Genomic DNA, 18,362 nt, shown 5'->3' with positions numbered 1-18,362 from the left:
CAGCAACCCTGCTACTCACAAGCTGATATGCTCCTCCCACCAGGATCCCAAAGCCAGAACTTTCCTCCATCACAGCATTTATCTCTTTCTTTCTTTCTTTTTTTGAGACAGTCTTGCTCTGTCCTAGGCTGGAATGCAGTGGCATGATCTCGGCTCACTACAACCTCTGCTTCCCAGGTTCAATCAATTCTGCTGCCTCAGCCTCCAGAGTAGCTGGGACAACAGGCGCGCACTACCACGCCTAGCTAATTTTTGTATTTTTAGTAGAGATGGAGTTTCACCATGTTGGTCAGGATGGTCTGGATCTCTTGACCTTGTCATCTGCCCACCTCGCCCCCCTCTCCCAAAGTGCTGGGATTATAGGCATAAGCCACCAGGCCTGGCCGCATTTATCACTTTCTATTACTGTCTGCTTCCTGTCTTGTTTTCCTTACCTGATCTTGTATTCTGTGAAAGCAGGGACCACTGGATTTCAGTTGTTTTTGTAATCCAGTGTCTAGCAATGAGCTTGGTACTCAGCAGACATTCAATGTTTTTGAATAAATGAATGAGTACCCTCAGTCCCTGAAGACCCTTTAAGCATGCAACAGTACTACCCTGCCGGTGCAGAAAAGACCCCCCAAACACCTGCCTTGAATGCACAGCCCCACACTTAGCAGGAAGGAGACTTCACTTTCCAGCAAGCAGTTCAGTGGATATGTGGTTTAATTCTTCCACCCTATCCCACAGTTTCTCTTGAAGATAAAAAAGATAGTTTCACTTTACACAAAGTTCACTCTTGTTCAGAGGCATCATGCTGACAGGACTGGATCCAAGGAAAACGCTAGTGACTTTCCCAACTTCATTCCACAATCAAAGAGGACAGTTTGTGGTTTGCCACTGGGGAGTTTATTACATGACTAAAGTTCAAATAAAAAAATAAAAACCAAAATCTTGGCAGGGAAGCTAGAGCCAGAATCAGGAAATGTTGCTTCCTTATCCCCAGACTCCATGACCAAGCCCAGCTCCACTAACTCAACTTGACTCGATCAAGTTCCTCATCAAGACTTGCATCTGTACTCTGGACATCTCTGCTACTCCCGCTGGAGACCGAGTGTGGAGCCCCTGGTGCTGGGGCTTTGGTGAGGGCTCCATATACACCCATGGCCTGAGGAGAGGGACAGAGAGAGTACCATGAGGACATCTGACAGAGGTGCAGCCCAGCCTATCAATGGCTAAAAGGGAAAAGATGGCATGGGGGCCAGTGAGTTGGTTTTTCTTCCTCCCTCTCTCAAACCTGTCTTGTAAGCTCTGGAGTTGATTTTAGGAATCTTACAAACCATCAGAGTAAGGTAACTCTCAGAATACCAACACAGGTATCTGCCAAAAAAAGAAATCTCAAGAATTTCCATATTTGCAGGACTGAGTGGAGACGTTTCATTCTTAGATTCCATCTCTACAAAGAATGAAGGGAGGTGTAGGGCCAAGGCACTCTGAAGACCTTTATGGTATGTAAGTGTTGATGACGGTGGTGGGGTCTTAGTTCAGGCCCTGGCACTGGTACTCTGTGCTGGGTCCTCAGAGAGCTCTAACCTGAGCCACCATGCTGGTGACATCGCCAGCATTGGAGGGCAGTAGGATAGTGTTGGAGTCCTTGGCCAGTTTGGAGAATGCGCTGACATACTGCTCCGCCACAGTCAGTGAAGCTGCTGCATCTCCATTCTGTGACCACAGAGGGATAAAATCAGAGATCACAGACATGGAGAAGGGGTGGATGGGGAATGAAGAAAGCAGTTCACAATAAAAAGGACCATGTAATCTGGCTCAACAGAGCCCACAGAAGCAGGAACTTTCCTCAGGGGTAGATAAGAGAACCCCTTCCACTGTGAATGCCTGTCCCCCATTCCCACCCAGGGGCCTCTCACATGTTGTGTCAGAGCTGCAGCCAGGATTCGAATAGCTTCAGCTTTAGCCTTCGCCTTGGCCAGAACTGCACTGGCTTCTCCTGTAAGAGAAGGGACAGAGCTTGCTTGACCCATGAAGTCAGAGTACCCCAAAGCTCCTGCCCCAGAACCAATCTTCAAAGGACCATGCCTTGCTCCTCCCTGAGCCTCTACCCTCTCCTGACCTGCTGCTTGATTTATCTGTTCAGCCTTTTCTGCTTCGGAGGCCAGGATCTGGGCTTGTTTCTTCCCCTCTGCCACATTGATGGCCGACTCTCGGGTCCCCTCAGACTCTAGAACTGTGGCCCGTTTCCGCCGTTCTGCCTCCACCTGGAAGCCCACCACAACCCCAATCAACAAGCCAAGGGAAATCCACACAGACCTGCAACTCTACCTATCACAACAGGAGGGGAGTCTGGATCCTCCTGGGACTGGAGCACCCTGAGGTCCTTTTCCCACCTGCTCTTGGCCCCTACCTGCATCTGCATAGACTCTTTCACCCGGGGTGGCACATGGATATCCTTGATCTCGTAACGAAGGCAGCGGATACCCCAGCAGTCAGCAGCCTGGTTGATGGCATCCACAATGCTCGCATTCAGGGACTCCCGTTCCTGGAGAAAGAAGGGTATAAGCCCCACAGCCTCAACCTACCTATCAAGGGCCTAAACTGAGACGGGCCTGGGACTGATCTTGACCTTCCGAAAGGATTGGGAGTGTCAGGTTTGTGCCTTCAAACCCTAACTCTGGCTCAGATCTGCTTACCCGGAAGACTTTATCCAGAGAGAGTTTGCCGAGCTCTGATCTCATGGTTGTCTGAGCTAGCTGGGTAACAGCATACTCCGGGTCCTCCACACCATAGCTTGCCTGAAACGGGCATGGACAGTGTAAGAAGCTTGGGCGCAAGATTTCAGTGAAGAGGGCAACCGAAAAGGCTGGATAAAGTAGGGGGCAGATACCTTGTAAGGGTCCATGATGCGCAGGTAAAGGACTCCATCGATTTGCAGAGTTACATTGTCTGCAGAACCAGGAGAGAAAAGGAGGAAAGTCAGGCCTCTAAGTCCCAACCAGTTCTTTCTCCTACACTCTGGATCTACAGCAACCACATCCTAACAGTCTCAGAGCACCCATGTCACCCTGAACCCCTCACCGAGAGTCACAGCCGACTGCTCAGGCACGTTGATGACAATTTCCTTGAGACTCTGCACATATCGGATCCGGTCTAACACAGGGATGAGGATGTTCAAACCCTGGGAAGAGGAGTCATGGGTCCTCAGAAGGATGGGAACTATGGGATTGGGACCTAAGCGAGTCCTGGAGTATGTAGGGAGTCAGCACGTGGAACATGCCAAGAAAAGCAGCAGCCCCTACCAAGAAATTAGTCCTCAGAAGACTGAGGTGTTACTGGTAAGAAAATCCAAGAGAAGAGGAATGCAAGACTAGGCCCCTGAATGGAGGAGAGAGTTATGAGAATTGGAGCCAGTAGAATAGCCATCTCTATGGAGACTACGAGGTGGGGCAGGGGAGATTCCCAAGAATGGGAGCTGTGAGATGCATAGGAAAAGGTGGTAACAGGGGGATGATGGTCAGCAGCCTGGGCCCTGTCAGGTCTGGCCTGCAGAGTTGGGAGCTAACAGTGCGGGCAGGCCCAAAGGAGGTCCTCCCATCACTCCATGTCGTGAGGGATTGGTCATCTGGTTGGCCCAGGGTGGGCAGAAGAGGTTCTCACAGGCTCCAGGATCCGATGGAATCGGCCCATTCGCTCCACTACCCAGGCCTCCTGCTGCGGCACAAACAGTACCACGGTGTTTCGGGGCAATCCAGAGGAGGCGCGGCGCGGAGCGCGGCCCGAAGCCTGTAGAGAGCCCTGCAGGAAAGAAGTGGGTGAGCAGGGATCCCATCTGGCCAGACACCCCGCCCCTTGGTCCTGAAGGCATATCCATAAACCACGACCCTCAGGATCCTCGGAGAGAGAATCACATGGGGACCGTGACCTCTGACCCCAGTCCTCTCCCAAAGTTGTAATTTCGCTCTTTCCCAGCGGAAGACCCAAGTGATCTCTGTCCCGACCCTCTGGAAAGGTTGCCTTGCTCTCACCCTCAGCAAAAGGGCCCCAGTGCCCCGCGCAGCGCGCGCCAGCATTTCCCACCGCCTTAGTGACCTCCGGAACCAAAGAGACGTGGAGCAGAGCGGTCGCTCCCAGAAGCCTACCCGAGCAGTTCCGCTCCCTCGGATGTACTTCCGGCTGTTCCCTCCCTCTTTCAACACTCACCCAATCAGGGTTTCTTGGACTAACGCGCCTCAAGTTGTTTCCTGGGAAACGCAGACCTTCCAGAGAAGGCCAAGGGCTGCGGTTGCTCTGGGTTTAGCTATTCGCGGCCAAGATCCACGGCCTAATGGCCAAAATGGAGGCTATTTTCCGTGTGCATGTCATTCACAGACACCACGCGCTGAATTCTTCACCCTCACCTGAGACTCAGTTTGCCCTCCAGAACGTAGAATCTCCCCGTCTGTCACTACAGCGACCAGTGGATTGGAGCTGACTCGTTGCCATGGTTGCCATAGTGACATTTTCTGGTAGTCCCGCTGTGCTGTGCCCAGCCCTCCCACTGGGGACTGACCCCAATCTTGCTGCCATGGAAACTGGGCCTAACATTGCCTGGCGATTGAGCCGAGATTTTCCCCTCCCCACTTTTCTCAAGACACTACAGCTCTTTCCCTGTCTTCCCAAGCAAGATCTGTCATGCCTAGTCTTACATACAGAGTCCAGCAAACAGCCTCAGCGTTCAGCCTTGTCTGGAGCATGAACTTTACCCATGGCTGAACTTTACCCACCAACCCCTCTGAAAGGAGCCAGACCAGGCCCTAAGAATCAGCAGGGACTAGCCTAAGACCTCATGGGCCCAGGCCTGTTGCCTCCTCTCTGGTAGAAAGGTCAGAGTCCCAACTCCAGGCAGGCCTCCATCGCCCTTAACACCCTCTCCCCACCAACAACAACAAAAGTAGAGCTTAGTTCAAGTTTCCAAACAAGAATTTATTCTTTCTTTTTTAATCTTTTTTTTTTCTAAAAAAAAAGTACCAGGTACAATTTTTTCCTGTTTTTGTTTTGTTTTTTCAAGTTTCAGCAAATGCTTGTTCCCCTCAGCCCAGCCCCAGGAGTCAGGACTGAGGCTGGATCAGAGTCTGGAGTGGGGAATGGGGTAGTTGGGAACCACATGACTGAGTTTGAGGAGTGCCCCTCACCCCAGCTGAGGTAGGTGGGTCAGAGTCTGGCCAGGTGAGAGGAGGCACCCCAGTCCTTGGCCCTGACTCTGCCCCCTGGACACCTTCTTCAGTCAGGACCCCAAAGCAAGGAGACACAGGTAGGAAGAGAGGGACAACTGGAGTCTGGAGCCCTAGGTGAGGGGTGGTTAACCCCTGTGTGTGTGCATACATGCACACTCTCTCTCACACACACATACCACACAAAGACAAGCTTGTGCCCACACACACATACGCATAACTTGGCTTTCAGAGATAGGTCAAAGAGTAGGGGAAGTGAAGGGACTAGGGGAAGGACAGGGGAAACCGAGTCTTTGGCTACTGACTCAGTCCCTCTGGAACAACCCCTCTTCCCTCAGCTGAGAGAGAGCAGTTCTCCTTCCACCCTCCGCATAAGCCTCTTCAACTCCTGAGGTTGGAGCAGTATCTGAGAGTAGGAAAAGAGGGGGAGGGGGTGATGCCAATTACAAGGTGTGGGAGGTTACCAAGGCAATCCAATTTGAATAAATTATAAATTAAAAATAAATAAAATAATAAGTGGCCCCTGCCCAGGACAGGGAGGCAACGCTGGCATGACTTGCCTGGGAACTTGGGACAACCTCAGGGTAGCTCCGGTTCCTCCCTACTACCTAAGCTGGCCTGGGAAACCCAAGGGAGGGGACAGGCACATGAGTACCTGAAGTAGGGCAGGGTGTAGTAAAGATCAGAAGCTTTAAACACCCAAATAATCCATTTGGGCGTGAGCATGATGAGGGCTTTAATTCAAGCCTGAAGGGTCTCTTGCCATCTCTCCATATATGTTCTCTGTCTAAGATGAAGCAGGATGGGCAGGTCGTTAGCCCACATGGGTTCAGAGTGCTGGCAATCAGGGCAAAGGTGAATAACGTGGATTATGAGGGGCCTCGGTCACAGCCTGCAGTTCGTAGGGGAGCCCTGTGTCCAGCTCTAGGCTCCGGCGGGAAAAAAGCAGGCGGATATCTCCATGCAGGCTTAAGCGGCCTGAGCGGGAGCTCCGGAACCTGGAGGAGGACAATGTGATCAAAGTAAGAATCCGGGCTGGTTGCAGTGCCTCATGCCTGTAGTTCCAGTGCTTTGGGAGGCCCCAGTGGGAGGGCTGCTTGAGCCCAGGAGTTGGAGACCAGCCTGAGCAACATAGCAAGAACCCATCCCTAAAAATAAATAAATAAATTTTTAAATAAACATTTAAAAATACAGCAATAAGAATCCAGACAGTACCGAAGGAGAAAACCACTTCAGGGAAGGGATATCTGGGCCTCCCCAGCTGTCTCTGGGCCCTCTCCTCACCTGAGGTGCAGCAAGTAGCAGAGGAGGCGGTGGGTGGGGTTAGCATTTCCCTCCTCACCCACAGGCACCAAAAAGAGACGATGGCGCAGGAAGGTCATGTGGGCAGCAGGCATGTCCGAGAAGTCAAAGGTCACGAGGAACATCTTCACCACAGTCTGGTTGGGGTTAAATAAGGTCTGGGGGTAGGACAGTTAAGGTTGGTAGAGCCTGAGGGCTGCTTTCCTCTCTCTCCATTCCCACTCCCTCAGGGCAAACTCACCACTTGGATGGTGCCCACCTTGGGCACGCTGTAACCCTTCCTCCCCAGGGGTTTCAGATCCATGACGCCCTGGGAAGGACAAGGAGCCATGAGTCAAGGTGGGGACTAGGAAAACCCTGAGCCCTAAATACACATCCCTCTCTACAATCTCTCACCCTGAACCTGTCCCTGCGCCACTCTAGAGTTCTCCTCACCTTGCCCTGACCTCACTCCTAGGTGAGGAATAAGCAAGAAATACCTCTTGCCCCTTGGCCCTGCCCCCAACCCCTCATCCTCCTGATGAGCTGACTTTGGGGTTGGAGTCAAGGCATACCAGGAAGGGAGCCGGGGCATTCTGCTCAGAAACATCAAAGAAAGTAACGGTGACAGGCAGCGTGACATGCTGGGGGCAGTAGGACCCACTAGCTCCAATCTCTGCTGTGAAGCCCTCAATGTGGCCAGATGGTGCAAAACGTCCTCGCAGCAATGATTCCTGGGGTTAGGGTGGGGAAAACGCATTATGAGAGAGATGCCGATTCTTTTCCTTATCTATCCAAGACACATTCCACCATCCCACCCTCCCTGGACCCTCCCAGTCACAAAGCCCAAGGGGAGCTACCTCAAAATTGCCCAGCAGGGTACGGCTGACAGCAGGGGTAGGAACATGGGAGGCACTGGGGGGGCTCAGCAGGCCTGGACCCTTCCGGAGGTTTCGAAGGGGGCTCCTGGTAGAGGAGGGGACACACAGGGGGTTGGCTTGAGGTATTCTGGGATTCTTGCTCATGCCCTTGAACTCCACCCTTTGCCACTATCTAGGGCTTCTGCCCTGGGGTACCCCTACTCTGGTACTAGAAAGAAGATTACAGACTTCTGCTCCCATTCTCAGCAACAGGGTAGAGGGAAAAGCTGGTCACTTACAGCTTCAGGCGACGGGCACCTTTCAGCCTCCTCCCCATGGGACTGCAGTCTGTTGGGTCCTATGGAGATAAAAGATTGGGAAAAGAGACTGGGTGAAGCCCACGTGTGTTTTGGGGTAGAAGCTCATCACAAACTCTTAAAGGAACACCACCTCTCCCAGGCCTCCACCTTTACCCACACAAATATCCACTTAAGAGTACATGAAGGCCAGGCACAGTGGCTCATGCCTGTAATCACAGCACTTTGGAAGGCCAAGGCAGGTAGAACACTTGAGCTCAGGAGTTCAAGACCAGCCTGGGCAACATGGCGAAACCCCATTTCTACCAAAAAAATCAGCTGGGTGCAACGTCATGTGCCTGTGGTCCCAGATACTCAGGAGGCTGAGGTGAAAGGATCGCTTGAGCCTGGTAGGAGGAGATTGCAGTGAGCTAAGATTGTATCACTGCACTCAAGCAGTGATGGAGTGAGAAAGAGTAAATGAGCTCCTTCATTGGCTTACCAAAACAGGCTCCTTGGGCCCAGGCAGCAGGTGGCTCCAGAAGGGTGTGGCTTTGGCATCAGAACTGTTGGCAGCAGTAGGGTGGCCCAGGGTTCCCCGGCGCCTCCGAGGGGCTGGCCCCTCTTCCTCAGAGCTGACATCTGGGGCTTCTCCAGCAGGAAGCAGCCTTCGCTTGGTGGGGCAGGGGCCTGGAGGTCCAGGGCCAGGGGGTGTGTGCTCGGGACTGTGCCCATTGGCAGTGCCAGGGGACTCCCTAGGCCAGAGGCTCCGCCCATTACCCACCCCAGCCACTGGGCTCTTACCCCCTATTTGTGCAAGACTGTGCAAATCAGTGTCAATTGTGTGCAGCTGGCCTGGAGGGGCTGGCCCTGGGGACTCCCCCAGGGAACCCTGTCCCCCTGGATCTGGGGAGGCCCAGTCTCTGGTGTGCAAAGTATTGCAGGAAGCATTTGATGGGGGACAGGGGGGACTCCAGGCCCCTGAAGTCCAAGATGAGGTGACACTACTTCCCTGTTCCACAACACAGAGGCCACGGTGGGAGAAATGCTGGCTGGCCACACCTAGTCCCAGCCCCAGTCCCTCTGGGCCCAAGAGCCCCACAGTAGATGGTTCTTCAGGGGGTAATCCCTCTCTGGCCCCCAGCCCAGGGCCTCTCTTCAGCTCCCGGGGACCCTCAGTGGGTGGGGCTGGTCGCTTCAGGGCCCTGTGAGGTTCAGAGGCACCAGCTGGAGGGGAAAAGATGGATACCTGGTAGACCCCGGGGGATGTCGCCCCCCCTGCTGGGCTATAGCCCATGAGCAGGCCACCCTGGAGGGCCCCCTGCCTGACTGGAGGCTGTGAAGGGCCAGCCTCTGGCTCTGAGGATGGAGACGGCTCCGCCTGCACGTGGCGCATGAAGCCCCCCTTGGGTCAGGGGGGCCCCCCAACACGGCCTTTATGCTGGGCCTGGGCTGGGGGGCCTGGGGACATCTGTGTAAGAGAAGAGAAGAAAAGGTGGTCAGGGGAATCAATGAGTTTTCTTCCTTCCAGCTGAGATTCAGACCCTCTCCTTGCCTGAAGAGGTGACTTTAATGGGTTCCCAGGGGTGAATATATACAAATCCCTGGATGGACTAATGGAATATAGAGACCACTCTCAGAACTCCTGAGAAGGTGACAGGTTTAGCTCAGGCTTCTTACTGGACCTGCTTCCCCCTCCCTCTCCCTGGCACTTACCCCGATGAAGAGGCTTTAAGCCTAGCTCTGCGCCCCCTCTTCCCAACTGATGCCTTGTGCCCCTAGCTTGCAGTCTGATCCATGCCTGCTGCACTGGCAAGGTGACTGCCACCATTCCGTGCAGCTCCTGGGCTCAGCAGGACCCTGAGGAGAGAAGAACAAACATAAGCCAGGAACACTGGAGGCAGCAGTAAGGCCTGTCACCAATTATAGGCTAATATAGTACACCCCAGGACATCCTTCTCCCATGTGAGAGGCTCTTCAGAAACAGAGGGGGCAGGCTTGGGATCCAGGGCCCAGATCGCAGAGTTTGGCTACCTAAGGAGTCAGAGAGGCAGGTCTTGGCTCAGTGTGATAAGGATGTGACAAGTAACTTGAGGTAGAATAACTACTTGTCAGGGCCACCATTTGCGGTCTCCTGCCCTACACAGAGGAAGGGATGAGAGACCCCCTAGATCCAAGAGACCTGGCCAGCTGAGAGGTGACCAGGGCCAGAATTCAGCTCTCTTACTCAAAGCCACCAAACTGTACAACTCCTTCTTATTTGTCTATCTCCAAAGAGACAAGTGCCATCCTGGAGCACTAAGGCCAGAGGTCTTACACAGTTACACCTCATCAGCAGTCCTCAGAATACAAACCTCAAGTCAGTTCAAAGCTGGCTCTTCAGCCCTAAACTCCAGATTGCCTCCAGCAGTCTGTCTCTTTAACAAGAGGCAACAAATCCCACCAAAAAAAAGAGGGGGAAGGGGAAGGAGTCACTGCCAGAAGGCACTTTCCAGGGCCCTCCTGCAAGGCCCTGCAAACTAGAGATAAGGCTGCAGCAGTCAGTCAGCTGGAAACAACTAGGGAGTACCTCTCCATGCCCCTCCCCCAGCACTCACGCATCCAACACCAAAACCCCAAACTACTAGAGCACAAGATGGTCTTCACTAATTATTCCAGCCCATACTAGGGTGAGGGGAATGTCAATTTGAAAGCCAACTGCCCCCAGAGTCAGCCTTCTCCTTTGGGCATTAGCCTATGCTATCTGACTTTCACAATGTCCTTTCCCCTTTGAGGAGTGCCCTTTGAATGCCTACCCAAGACTCTTCCTCCTTGGCTAGGCCAAATGCCATCTCCTCCAGAAAGTCTGCTCTGTCCACCCCAGACCATAAGCATCTCTCCCTCCTCTGAGGCCTCACCTATGGCAGTCTTACTACTTCCTGTAAGCTCAATAACAGTTCTGCTGACTCCTGTGGGTAAAGCATCTTCTAGACTGACCATAGAGTTTCTGAGGACAGGTCTGTGTCCCATTCCTCCATCCAACTCCAAGTACAGGGGTAAGTATACAGCAGGGCTCAAAAAAAGTAGAATGCAAGTCCCAGAGATCTGGGCAGCAGTCTTGACAGTGCAGAGAAAAATTCCCCAGATGACAGAAGCAGGGATATTAATTGTACAAGAGAGAATCAGGAACAACAGATGTAGGGGTTGGAGGGAAGCAGAAAGAGATTTGTACCCAGAGACTGAAAAGCTCTCCCACACCAAGTTCCCATCATTGTACCCCACTATCCCACTTCACCAAATTCTCCTTAGAATTGAGATCCGTAAGAAAATTCTGGTTCCCTGTGGTGGGTGGGATGGCTGGAAAGGGCAGAACACCAATGGCAACATTGCCAGAAGGTACAACCTGCACTAATTTCTACCCTTTCTTTCCTCCACCCAAGCCACACAGATTCAGGAAGGGCCTTTTCCTTATCACCACTAGTTCCAGGTCATCCCAGTTGCCCTCTTGAGCCCTTGCCCTGGGGAAGCCAGGTGATGACATGATGCCCTGCTTGACCCCACTGTATCTGGCATCTGCTCATTAACTCCAGAGCCCTCTCAGTTCCTACCCTGTCAACAAGACGCCCTAAGATTCACTCCCCTGCCACCCAGCCAGTCTGGCTCTAGACCATGGCTTCAAGCTGACTCATGGGGCAGGACTGCAGGGGAGGGGGGCAGGGCAGAGTAGGCCAAACCTCACTCTTCTTGCAGGGGGTGGGCAGCAGCTGGCATCAAACAGCTGTGCCAGGCTGTGGCTAGCAAGGACTACAGCTCCCAACATGCCAAGGGAGCAAGGTCAGCAGAAACAACAAGTCCCAGAATACGCCTGTACCTTCAGACACCTTCGAGGCCTGGGAGGTGGGTGAAATGGGTATTGATATAGGTATCAGCTTCCAGGCTCATTCTCCCCTTCCCTTTAATATTAAAGATTTCCATTTCTACCACGATCAAGAAGAGTAACAGGAAGAATTCCTATCCATGTGCTTTCCACCCTCATCCTGTACAGAGAACTGCTGCCAGTTGCTCTCTATTTTGTCCCTACACATGTCCACACAAGCTAGGGGGGCTGTTCCCGCAGACCACCACTGTGGGTAGGAAGGTCGATGACCTCTCGGCTCCAAGCCTAGAGCCCTCCACCCTCAGTGGGGAGGGAGCAGACCTTAGCAGCCTCTTTAAACTAAGCCGGGCAGACTCACCTGAGTCCTAGACTCCTTGTTCTGGACGATCCCTTACCCCCTGCGCAGCCTCCCAGGTCCTTTTTCAATCCTCTCCTTACCCACAGCCTGGGACAGGCCCCATACTGTAGTGGAGCTTTGGAGATTTGCTTTTTCCCTCTAGCACACACTCACCCCGCTCCCAAATTGGCTCCGCTGCGGTGGCCGCTGCTCCGGGCCCTTCCGTCCCGTCCCGGTCCCTCCCCTCGGATCCCCGGTCCTCCCTGCCACAGGCCCCCAATCCAGACAAAGCGTGGCTCAGGCTGAGCCCTGCTCTGCTAGGCTCTTCGCTGTTCAGCTTCGTATGCAACGCTAGCGGGCCTTGGCGTCCGCAGCCCCCCAGCCGCTGCCGCGCCCCTCCCTGCGACGGTCCCTCCCCGGGGCCGCCCCGGCTCCGCGCCGCCGACTCCGCTGCCCCTCTGACTCACAGGCCATTTCCTACCAGCTGATGGGGCCGCCCGCCCCGCCCAGCGCCCCACCGCCCGCGCCGCGGCGGCCACGACCGCCACGCCCCCTCAGGCCACGCCCTCCCTGGAAAGCGATCATGCTCATTGGTCCATAGGAAGCCAGCCTCCCCGCGACCTCAATAGTGAGGCACGCCCCCTCCAAGAGGCACACGCCTATTGGTCCACAACAGGGTAGGCCTACCCAAGGTCGCTCCGCCCGTCTCTTTAACCCGTCAGTTGCTGGAGTCCAAAGCAACACCCTGCCCTGCCATTTAACCCCTTCAAAGGCGTAGTCCTCCCACATCTTACCCCTCCACCCTACTCCCCCGCCCTTTCTCCTTTCAGGCCGATTAATAGGAAGCCCAAGGGCTTTAAAGACACAGTATGACAACCCCCAAAGTCAGCCTGCTCTCTATACCAGACCTCAGACCTCAAATATCCTCACTCCTATTTGTCTTTCCCCACCTTCCAAACCAGAGAACTAGTGAACTGGAGAACTAGTGAAGCCCAGGAAGCTTCCTTCACGCCAGAGAGGAAAAGGTCTGAGGTGGGACCCTATCTCATTCCATGATAAGAAGTGGTATTTTTCTCTCTCTTACTCTTAATTGATGTTCTTCTGCCTTCTTTAGAGGAGTCCAAGGATTCCTATGATAGGGATACATTTTAATTTTAGGGACCAGCATTATTCTTTGTGTTTCTGAACTTCCTTTCTGAGCTCAGGCTGCCCATCCCTTTTGCCAGCACTCTTTGTACTCATAGGACCATGTTAAAGGAGACAGAGCACACAGGGAAGTAAAATAGGAGGACTTCTGCCCAGAATGGGGAAAATGAGCCCAACTCTTGTGATGGAGCCCAACCCATGACTCATAGCTCTCTCAAAACTATCCACCTTCCCCTGAGTCACTGGGCCCCAGCCCAGCCCAGACCCAGTCAAATCAAATGGCAGCAGAACCAGCATCCCTAACCCTTGTCCTCTTATTCTTTTTTTTTTTTGAGACAGAGTCTCGCTCTATCACCCAGGCTGGAGTGCAGTGGCTCGATCTCAGCTCTCTGCAACCTCCGCCTCCCAGGTTCAAGTGATTCTCCTGCCTCAGCCTCCTGAGTAGCTGGGACTACAGGTGCCTGCCACCACGCCCGGCTAATTTCTGTATTTTTAGTAGACATGGGGTTTCATCATATTGGCCAGGCTAGTCTTGAACTCCTGAACTTGTTGCCCACCTCAGCCTCCCAAAGTGCTGGAATTACAGGTGTGAGCCACCATGCCCGGCCTTGTTCTCCTATTCTTTAAATGACCAGAATGAAAACCTTTGCAAGGACTGAGCATTCAAAGACACTTTCTAGAGGGTACTCTAGAGGTAACCTAAGAAAATCGATAGTCCTGTCTACCCTGCCCTCTGCACTTGTCAGCAAGTCAGACAATTTGTAACTTAGGAGGCTTTTTCTCCCAGTCCTTCATGGAAGCAGGGCGGCAAACACCAGAGCCAAAGAGGGAAAGTCCACTCTTCTATAGTTCTGAGGCCACAGAGGGCCCAAGGTCTTTGTTTCTGCCTTGCCTGTGTTGTGGACCTCCCCAGGGCCCTGAGGCTATATCACTAGATAGTAAAAAGAGGCTTCTCCCCTCCTCTTTCCTCTTTTCCCTAGTCCCTCACTCCTAGACTTAGGAGACTTAAGCAAGTAACAGTTCCTCTAAGCTCCCTTCTCCTTACCTCACCCTAGACCACCTTTTTCTTTTTTCTTTTTTGAGATGAGTCTTGCTCTGTCGCTAGGCTGGAATGCAGTGGTGTGATCTCAGCTCACTGCAACCTCTGCCTCCCAGATTCAAATGATTCTCTTGCCTCAGCCTCCCAAGTAGCTGAGACTACACAGGCATGCGCCACCACACCCAACTAATTTTTGTATTTTTAGTAGAGACAGGGTTTCACCATGTTGGCTAGGATGGTTTTGATCTCTTGATCTCGTGATCCGCCTGCCTCAACCTCCCAAAGTGCTGGGATTACAGGTGTGAGCCTCCGTCTCCAAAAAAAAGAACCTAGTTCCCTTGGACTGATTTCTTTGCTGGTTCCCTAGTGTAAGGAATAGGATTAAGGAAATTTTCAATGCCCTTGTCAAAATTACGGACTATCAATGTAAGAGCCTACTTGTGGCCAGGTGTGGCGGCTCACGCCTGTAATCCTAGCACTTTGGGAGGCCGAAGTGGGTGGATCACCTGAGGTCAGGAGTTCAAGACCAGCCTGGCCATCATGGTGAAACCCCATCTTTAAGAAAAAAGAAAAAAAAAAAGAGCCTAGTTGCCTTAGTTAAAAACTTACTAGGACACCGGGCATGGTGGCTCATGCCTGTAATCCAAGCACTTTGGAGGCCAAGGTGGGCGGATCACTTGAGGTCGGGAGTTCAAGACCAGCCTGACCAACATGGTGAAACCTCATCTTTAAAAAAAAAAAAACCTTACTAGGAAAACAGGTAGAGACATAGAACACTGTAGGAAAAAAATACTCCCTTAGCAACCCCACCATATTCTTTCTTCTATCTTTCTGTCACTACTATAGGCCAGGGCTTAGTTACCTACAAAGGTCAGAAGACAATAGTTCAGGGTGAAGGATCAAAGCTGTTCCAGGCCTCAAGGCATCCTGGGAAAGCAGTATGGTACAACCAAGAGGCCTTACCTTGCTGCACTAAATTTACCCTGCTTTATTTTTCTATAGCAGTTATCACTACTTGACTTCTCCCTCCCTCCTCCCCACAATTTCTTTCTCCCCTTATTAGAATGGAAGCTCCATGAGAGCAGCAACTTTGTTTTGTTCACGCTCATATTCCCAGGGTCAACATTAGTCCCTGGCATGTTCAATAAACATTGATTGAAGAAAACAACAGGCCCCGTGCTGAGTGAACAGCAAATCAGGAGAGCTGGATCCTAACTTATGCCCTTTCATTGTGACACCTGGGGAATCACAGTCTCTTTAGCCATAAATTTCTAAACCTGTAAAATGAGGGGATTGTATAGACAATGATTGCTGAGGGCCTCTGCAGCTCTGGCCTATTAGTGCTATAATTCTAATGTCTATTGTTCACGCATATCCATTTCAGAGGATAGGTCCAGGCATTCGAATGCTCTGCTGCTTGTACCAAAGCAGAAAGGCTATATCCTCCAGTCTCAGCACAGCAAACTGATGCCCTGCCTCTACATGTCCCACTCACTCACACAAACCTCCCTAGTCCTGAGGAAGCTGGAGAGAGTCTGCCCTAGGCCCGCCCTCTCTGCGAGACTGTCTGGGAAGCAGTGTTGCCATAGCAATCAGCTCCTCCTCAAAAGGCTTCAGCCTGCCCTTTTTTTACCCCACCCTACCCCAGGGCTTTGTCTGTCCACAGCACAGCCCCCTCCCCAGCCAGTCTCTCAGCTCCTGGGTGGTTGTGTGAGGAGGCTGGCTTGGGGCCCCTTTTAGCAACACTGTCACACTCATTCAGCCACTGTGCAGAACTCAAGTCTTTCCCACACTCTCTCAGCCAGCCCAGGGGCAAAAAGAACTCTGGCACTCCATCAAAGCACCTCAGGGAAGCTGAGGAGCCCTCAGGAGTACTAGGTCCTAGTCTTGGTCCTGATAGTGCTTTCAAGCAGGGAGTATGGGGAGCCACTCCCTCTAAGCTGAGGCTGGAACCTCACACCCCTTACTGGGTTCAGCTTACAGTAATGGCCCACCTCTCAAAAGAGATCGAAGACCCTCAGTACTCCTCACCACTTCCCCCTTCCCACAGAAACCCTAGGGTTCCCCACCCAGGGGAAGGACAAGAGTGGGGAAAATAAAAAATAAAAAGAGTGGGGAAAACCAATTGGTGGCAAGTGGTAAAATGTGGCTACCAATCACTTGGGGGGCTATGCGAGAGACCTGGGTGGTAGTGGTGGGGGTGGGGTCTGAGCCCTGCTGCTGGTTACCAGGGTCTCTGGTCATTAAGTACAAAGTCCTGGGCAGGGCACAGCTCCTGGATGGGCAAGGGCCAGGCCAGGCCAGTCCCTGGGGCAAGGAAGGAAGTGGGAAATGAGCACACCCAGAGCATAAGGGCAGGGCAGGGCAGGGCGGGGGAGGGGGAGACAGAGACCAAGGCCGGCTCTGGGAGGAACAGGAACTAGGATGGGGGGTTGACAGGAACACAGTGGGGGAAGGGTCCCCCGGGACATCAGCTAGGGGAAGAAACCCCAGTCTCAGTTGGACAGATCCAAAATAGACTGAGGAGACAGTCACACAAGCCCTGGTGACAAGCAGGGTCCGGCTCCTCTCAGTGCCCAGGCCAGAAGGTGGAGTTAAAGCTGAGCAGACAGGAGTGCAACAGATTGGCCTCTTCACCCCACTAATTCCATCACTCTTGCTCCTAGAACCCAGAACACAAATGTCTTCCTGGAGTTACTACAATGCCCTAAACTGCTAGGATACTGGGGGTTCTGTTCTCCCGTCTCAACTGGGGCCTACAACCCCTTCCCCTCAGATAGTGCCCGCAGACCCTCCGACACCCCTACACTCTGGCCCACCACCCTTCTCCATTAAACAGTCTCCCTTCTTTCAAAGCGCCTCCAAGTCCCCTCCCTTTTATGTACTGCTTCCAACCCCCCCCACATCAGACAGCCACCCAGCCCCCTCACAGTGTACCTCGCACCCCCACAAAGCGCTCCCGCCCTTCCCCCACAGAGGCCCTGGAGAATGCACCTTGTTGCCCACACATTGAGTCCCAAACTGCTCCCCCGACTCTGTGTCTTCCCTCAACACACAGCAGTCTCCAGATTGTCTGCAAAGCGCACCCCCATCCGTGTCCCTTCTTCCTCGCTCACCCCGCCCCACACCTGTAGTTCCGTGGGTCCCGTTGCACTTGGGGAGGTGGTAGTGGTTGAGGCAGTTACTGAGCAGCCCTAGCTGTAGCCTCGGCCTGCAAACCTCGCCCCTTCGGTCCGAGTCCCGCCCCCGCAACGCCCGGGCCCACCCTCTCCCTTGTCCCACCTTCCACCTTCTCCGGCCTTGTCCCTTTCCTCGTTTAATTTCTCGAGCTCCTCCCCTGTAGCCCGGGCCCCGCCCCTTATGACCTCGCCCCCTTCTCGTTTTCTTTGCATTTCCCCAGGATCCTCCGCTTTTCCTAAGCCCCAGCCCGGATCCCTCCCTCCTCTGGGTCTCTCCGCCTTTCACAGGCGCCCCCCCCTTGGATTCCAGCCTGGTAGAAGTCGCCCACACGAAGGGGGCGCGATCCCCCTCCCATCTCAGAGTCTCTCCTTCCTCCGCCCCTTCTCCCTCTCGCCTCACCCGGGCGCTGGCGCCCCAACCCGGATCCGCTGGCTCTGATTGGCGGTGGCGGCCCCAATGGATGACGGAGGAGACAAAGTGATGGCTGCAGGTCGCCTGAGGTCCCACCCTGGCCACGTGCGGCTTCTGTGATGACAGGTCCAGAGGGGTGGGGCCTCGGCCTGCAGGCTGCTAGCCTGAGCCGAGCGGATCAAGGCGGGGGTGGGGAGCCGGAGCCCGGGCCAAAGCCACAGGTCTGAGGGCTCTGAGCCCAGTTGGGGCTCTCTAGCAGCTTTCGCGCCGGTGTGAGCTGTCTGTGGAACTCGAGCCTCTTTGTAGGGACGTGTGGGTTGCCGCGTGCATTTGCACTAATAGGGGAGGTCCATAGGGTTTGCCAGGTAGTGCAAGGAATCTCAGGGGTCTGTGAAAATGCGGGAATCTGGGCGGTGGAGTTCAGGTTTGTGAGGTTGAGCAGTTTCTGAAGCCTACGCTGTGGAGGCGGGTGTGGGTTCTGGGATGGACAGAAGGAGTCAGATCTGTTACCTATTGAGGCAGGTCAGCGAAGAGGTCTGTGAATTTTACGAGATGAGTGTTGATATGGAGTTAGGAGGGCCTGCAATTGCTGAAGAAAAGTGGGGCCTTTGCCTTGTACAGGTGTCGAATGAACTGCATGGCAGTTACATATGTTCTGCAATTTAATTGGCGCTTTAGTCTCCTCTCTCCCAACCTCTCCTCAGGAGATACGGTTAAGAGAGGGCGACGCTTACCAGACACCGGTAGATGGCAGC

At 53.5% G+C, this 18,362-nt stretch overlaps 2 protein-coding genes across 11 annotated transcripts; both read right to left on the bottom strand.

Annotated features, from left to right (window-relative positions):
• Positions 1 to 687: 687 nt before the first annotated feature.
• On the bottom strand, positions 688 to 4,112 carry STOML2 (stomatin like 2). Its single transcript, XM_012463276.2, has 10 exons — positions 4,017 to 4,112; positions 3,649 to 3,786; positions 3,070 to 3,169; positions 2,879 to 2,937; positions 2,685 to 2,786; positions 2,399 to 2,533; positions 2,108 to 2,252; positions 1,905 to 1,984; positions 1,573 to 1,701; positions 688 to 1,147 (listed from the first exon to the last, which is right to left on the bottom strand). Exons 1-10 carry the CDS (start codon positions 4,059 to 4,061, stop codon positions 1,010 to 1,012), a joined length of 1,071 nt encoding a protein of 356 aa, XP_012318699.1. The 5' UTR covers positions 4,062 to 4,112; the 3' UTR covers positions 688 to 1,009.
• An 820-nt stretch (positions 4,113 to 4,932) lies between these two features.
• On the bottom strand, positions 4,933 to 17,618 carry ATOSB (atos homolog B). Of its 10 annotated transcripts, none has more exons than XR_010344033.1 (10): positions 9,993 to 11,999; positions 9,355 to 9,498; positions 8,141 to 9,109; positions 7,642 to 7,700; positions 7,343 to 7,448; positions 7,058 to 7,216; positions 6,745 to 6,813; positions 6,486 to 6,661; positions 5,857 to 6,199; positions 4,933 to 5,607 (listed from the first exon to the last, which is right to left on the bottom strand). XR_010344033.1 is itself a non-coding variant. In XM_064380337.1 (10 exons), exons 3-10 carry the CDS (start codon positions 9,032 to 9,034, stop codon positions 6,046 to 6,048), a joined length of 1,503 nt encoding a protein of 500 aa, XP_064236407.1. In that variant the 5' UTR covers positions 9,035 to 9,109; positions 9,355 to 9,498; positions 9,993 to 11,999; the 3' UTR covers positions 4,933 to 6,045. The 10 variants fall into 10 exon arrangements, 9 of the variants coding, with proteins under 9 accessions (XP_064236407.1, XP_012318707.2, XP_064236394.1 ...); XM_064380337.1 differs by having other exon boundaries at positions 4,933 to 6,199; positions 8,141 to 8,328; positions 8,443 to 9,109; XM_012463284.3 differs by lacking the exon at positions 9,993 to 11,999 and adding an exon at positions 17,596 to 17,618 and having other exon boundaries at positions 4,933 to 6,199.
• Between the last annotated feature and the right edge of the window lie 744 nt (positions 17,619 to 18,362).

Source organism: Aotus nancymaae, unplaced genomic scaffold (assembly GCF_030222135.1).
Source record: "Aotus nancymaae isolate 86718 unplaced genomic scaffold, 86718_ANA_hifiasm-v0.15.2.pri h1tg000003l, whole genome shotgun sequence".
Classification (NCBI taxonomy): domain Eukaryota; kingdom Metazoa; phylum Chordata; class Mammalia; order Primates; family Aotidae; genus Aotus; species Aotus nancymaae.
This window is presented reverse-complemented; position numbering and strand designations above follow the sequence as displayed.

Bases quoted from the DNA above. Each gene is read 5' to 3' on its own strand.
- STOML2 (XM_012463276.2), bottom strand. From the start codon at position 4,061: ATGCTGGCGCGCGCTGCGCGGGGCACTGGGGCCCTTTTGCTGAGG. The intron at 3,787-4,016 runs GTGAGAGCAAGG...TCTTTCCTGCAG, and splicing joins CTGGGGCCCTTTTGCTGAGG to GGCTCTCTACAGGCTTCGGG. The intron at 1,985-2,107 runs GTCAGGAGAGGG...CTTCTCTTACAG, and splicing joins ACAGATAAATCAAGCAGCAG to GAGAAGCCAGTGCAGTTCTG.
- ATOSB (XM_012463284.3), bottom strand. From the start codon at position 9,034: ATGCGCCACGTGCAGGCGGAGCCGTCTCCATCCTCAGAGCCAGAGGCT. The intron at 7,701-8,140 runs GTAAGCCAATGA...TTATCTCCATAG, and splicing joins GGCCCAAGGAGCCTGTTTTG to GACCCAACAGACTGCAGTCC. The intron at 7,217-7,342 runs GTAGCTCCCCTT...CCCTAACCCCAG, and splicing joins CCCTGCTGGGCAATTTTGAG to GAATCATTGCTGCGAGGACG.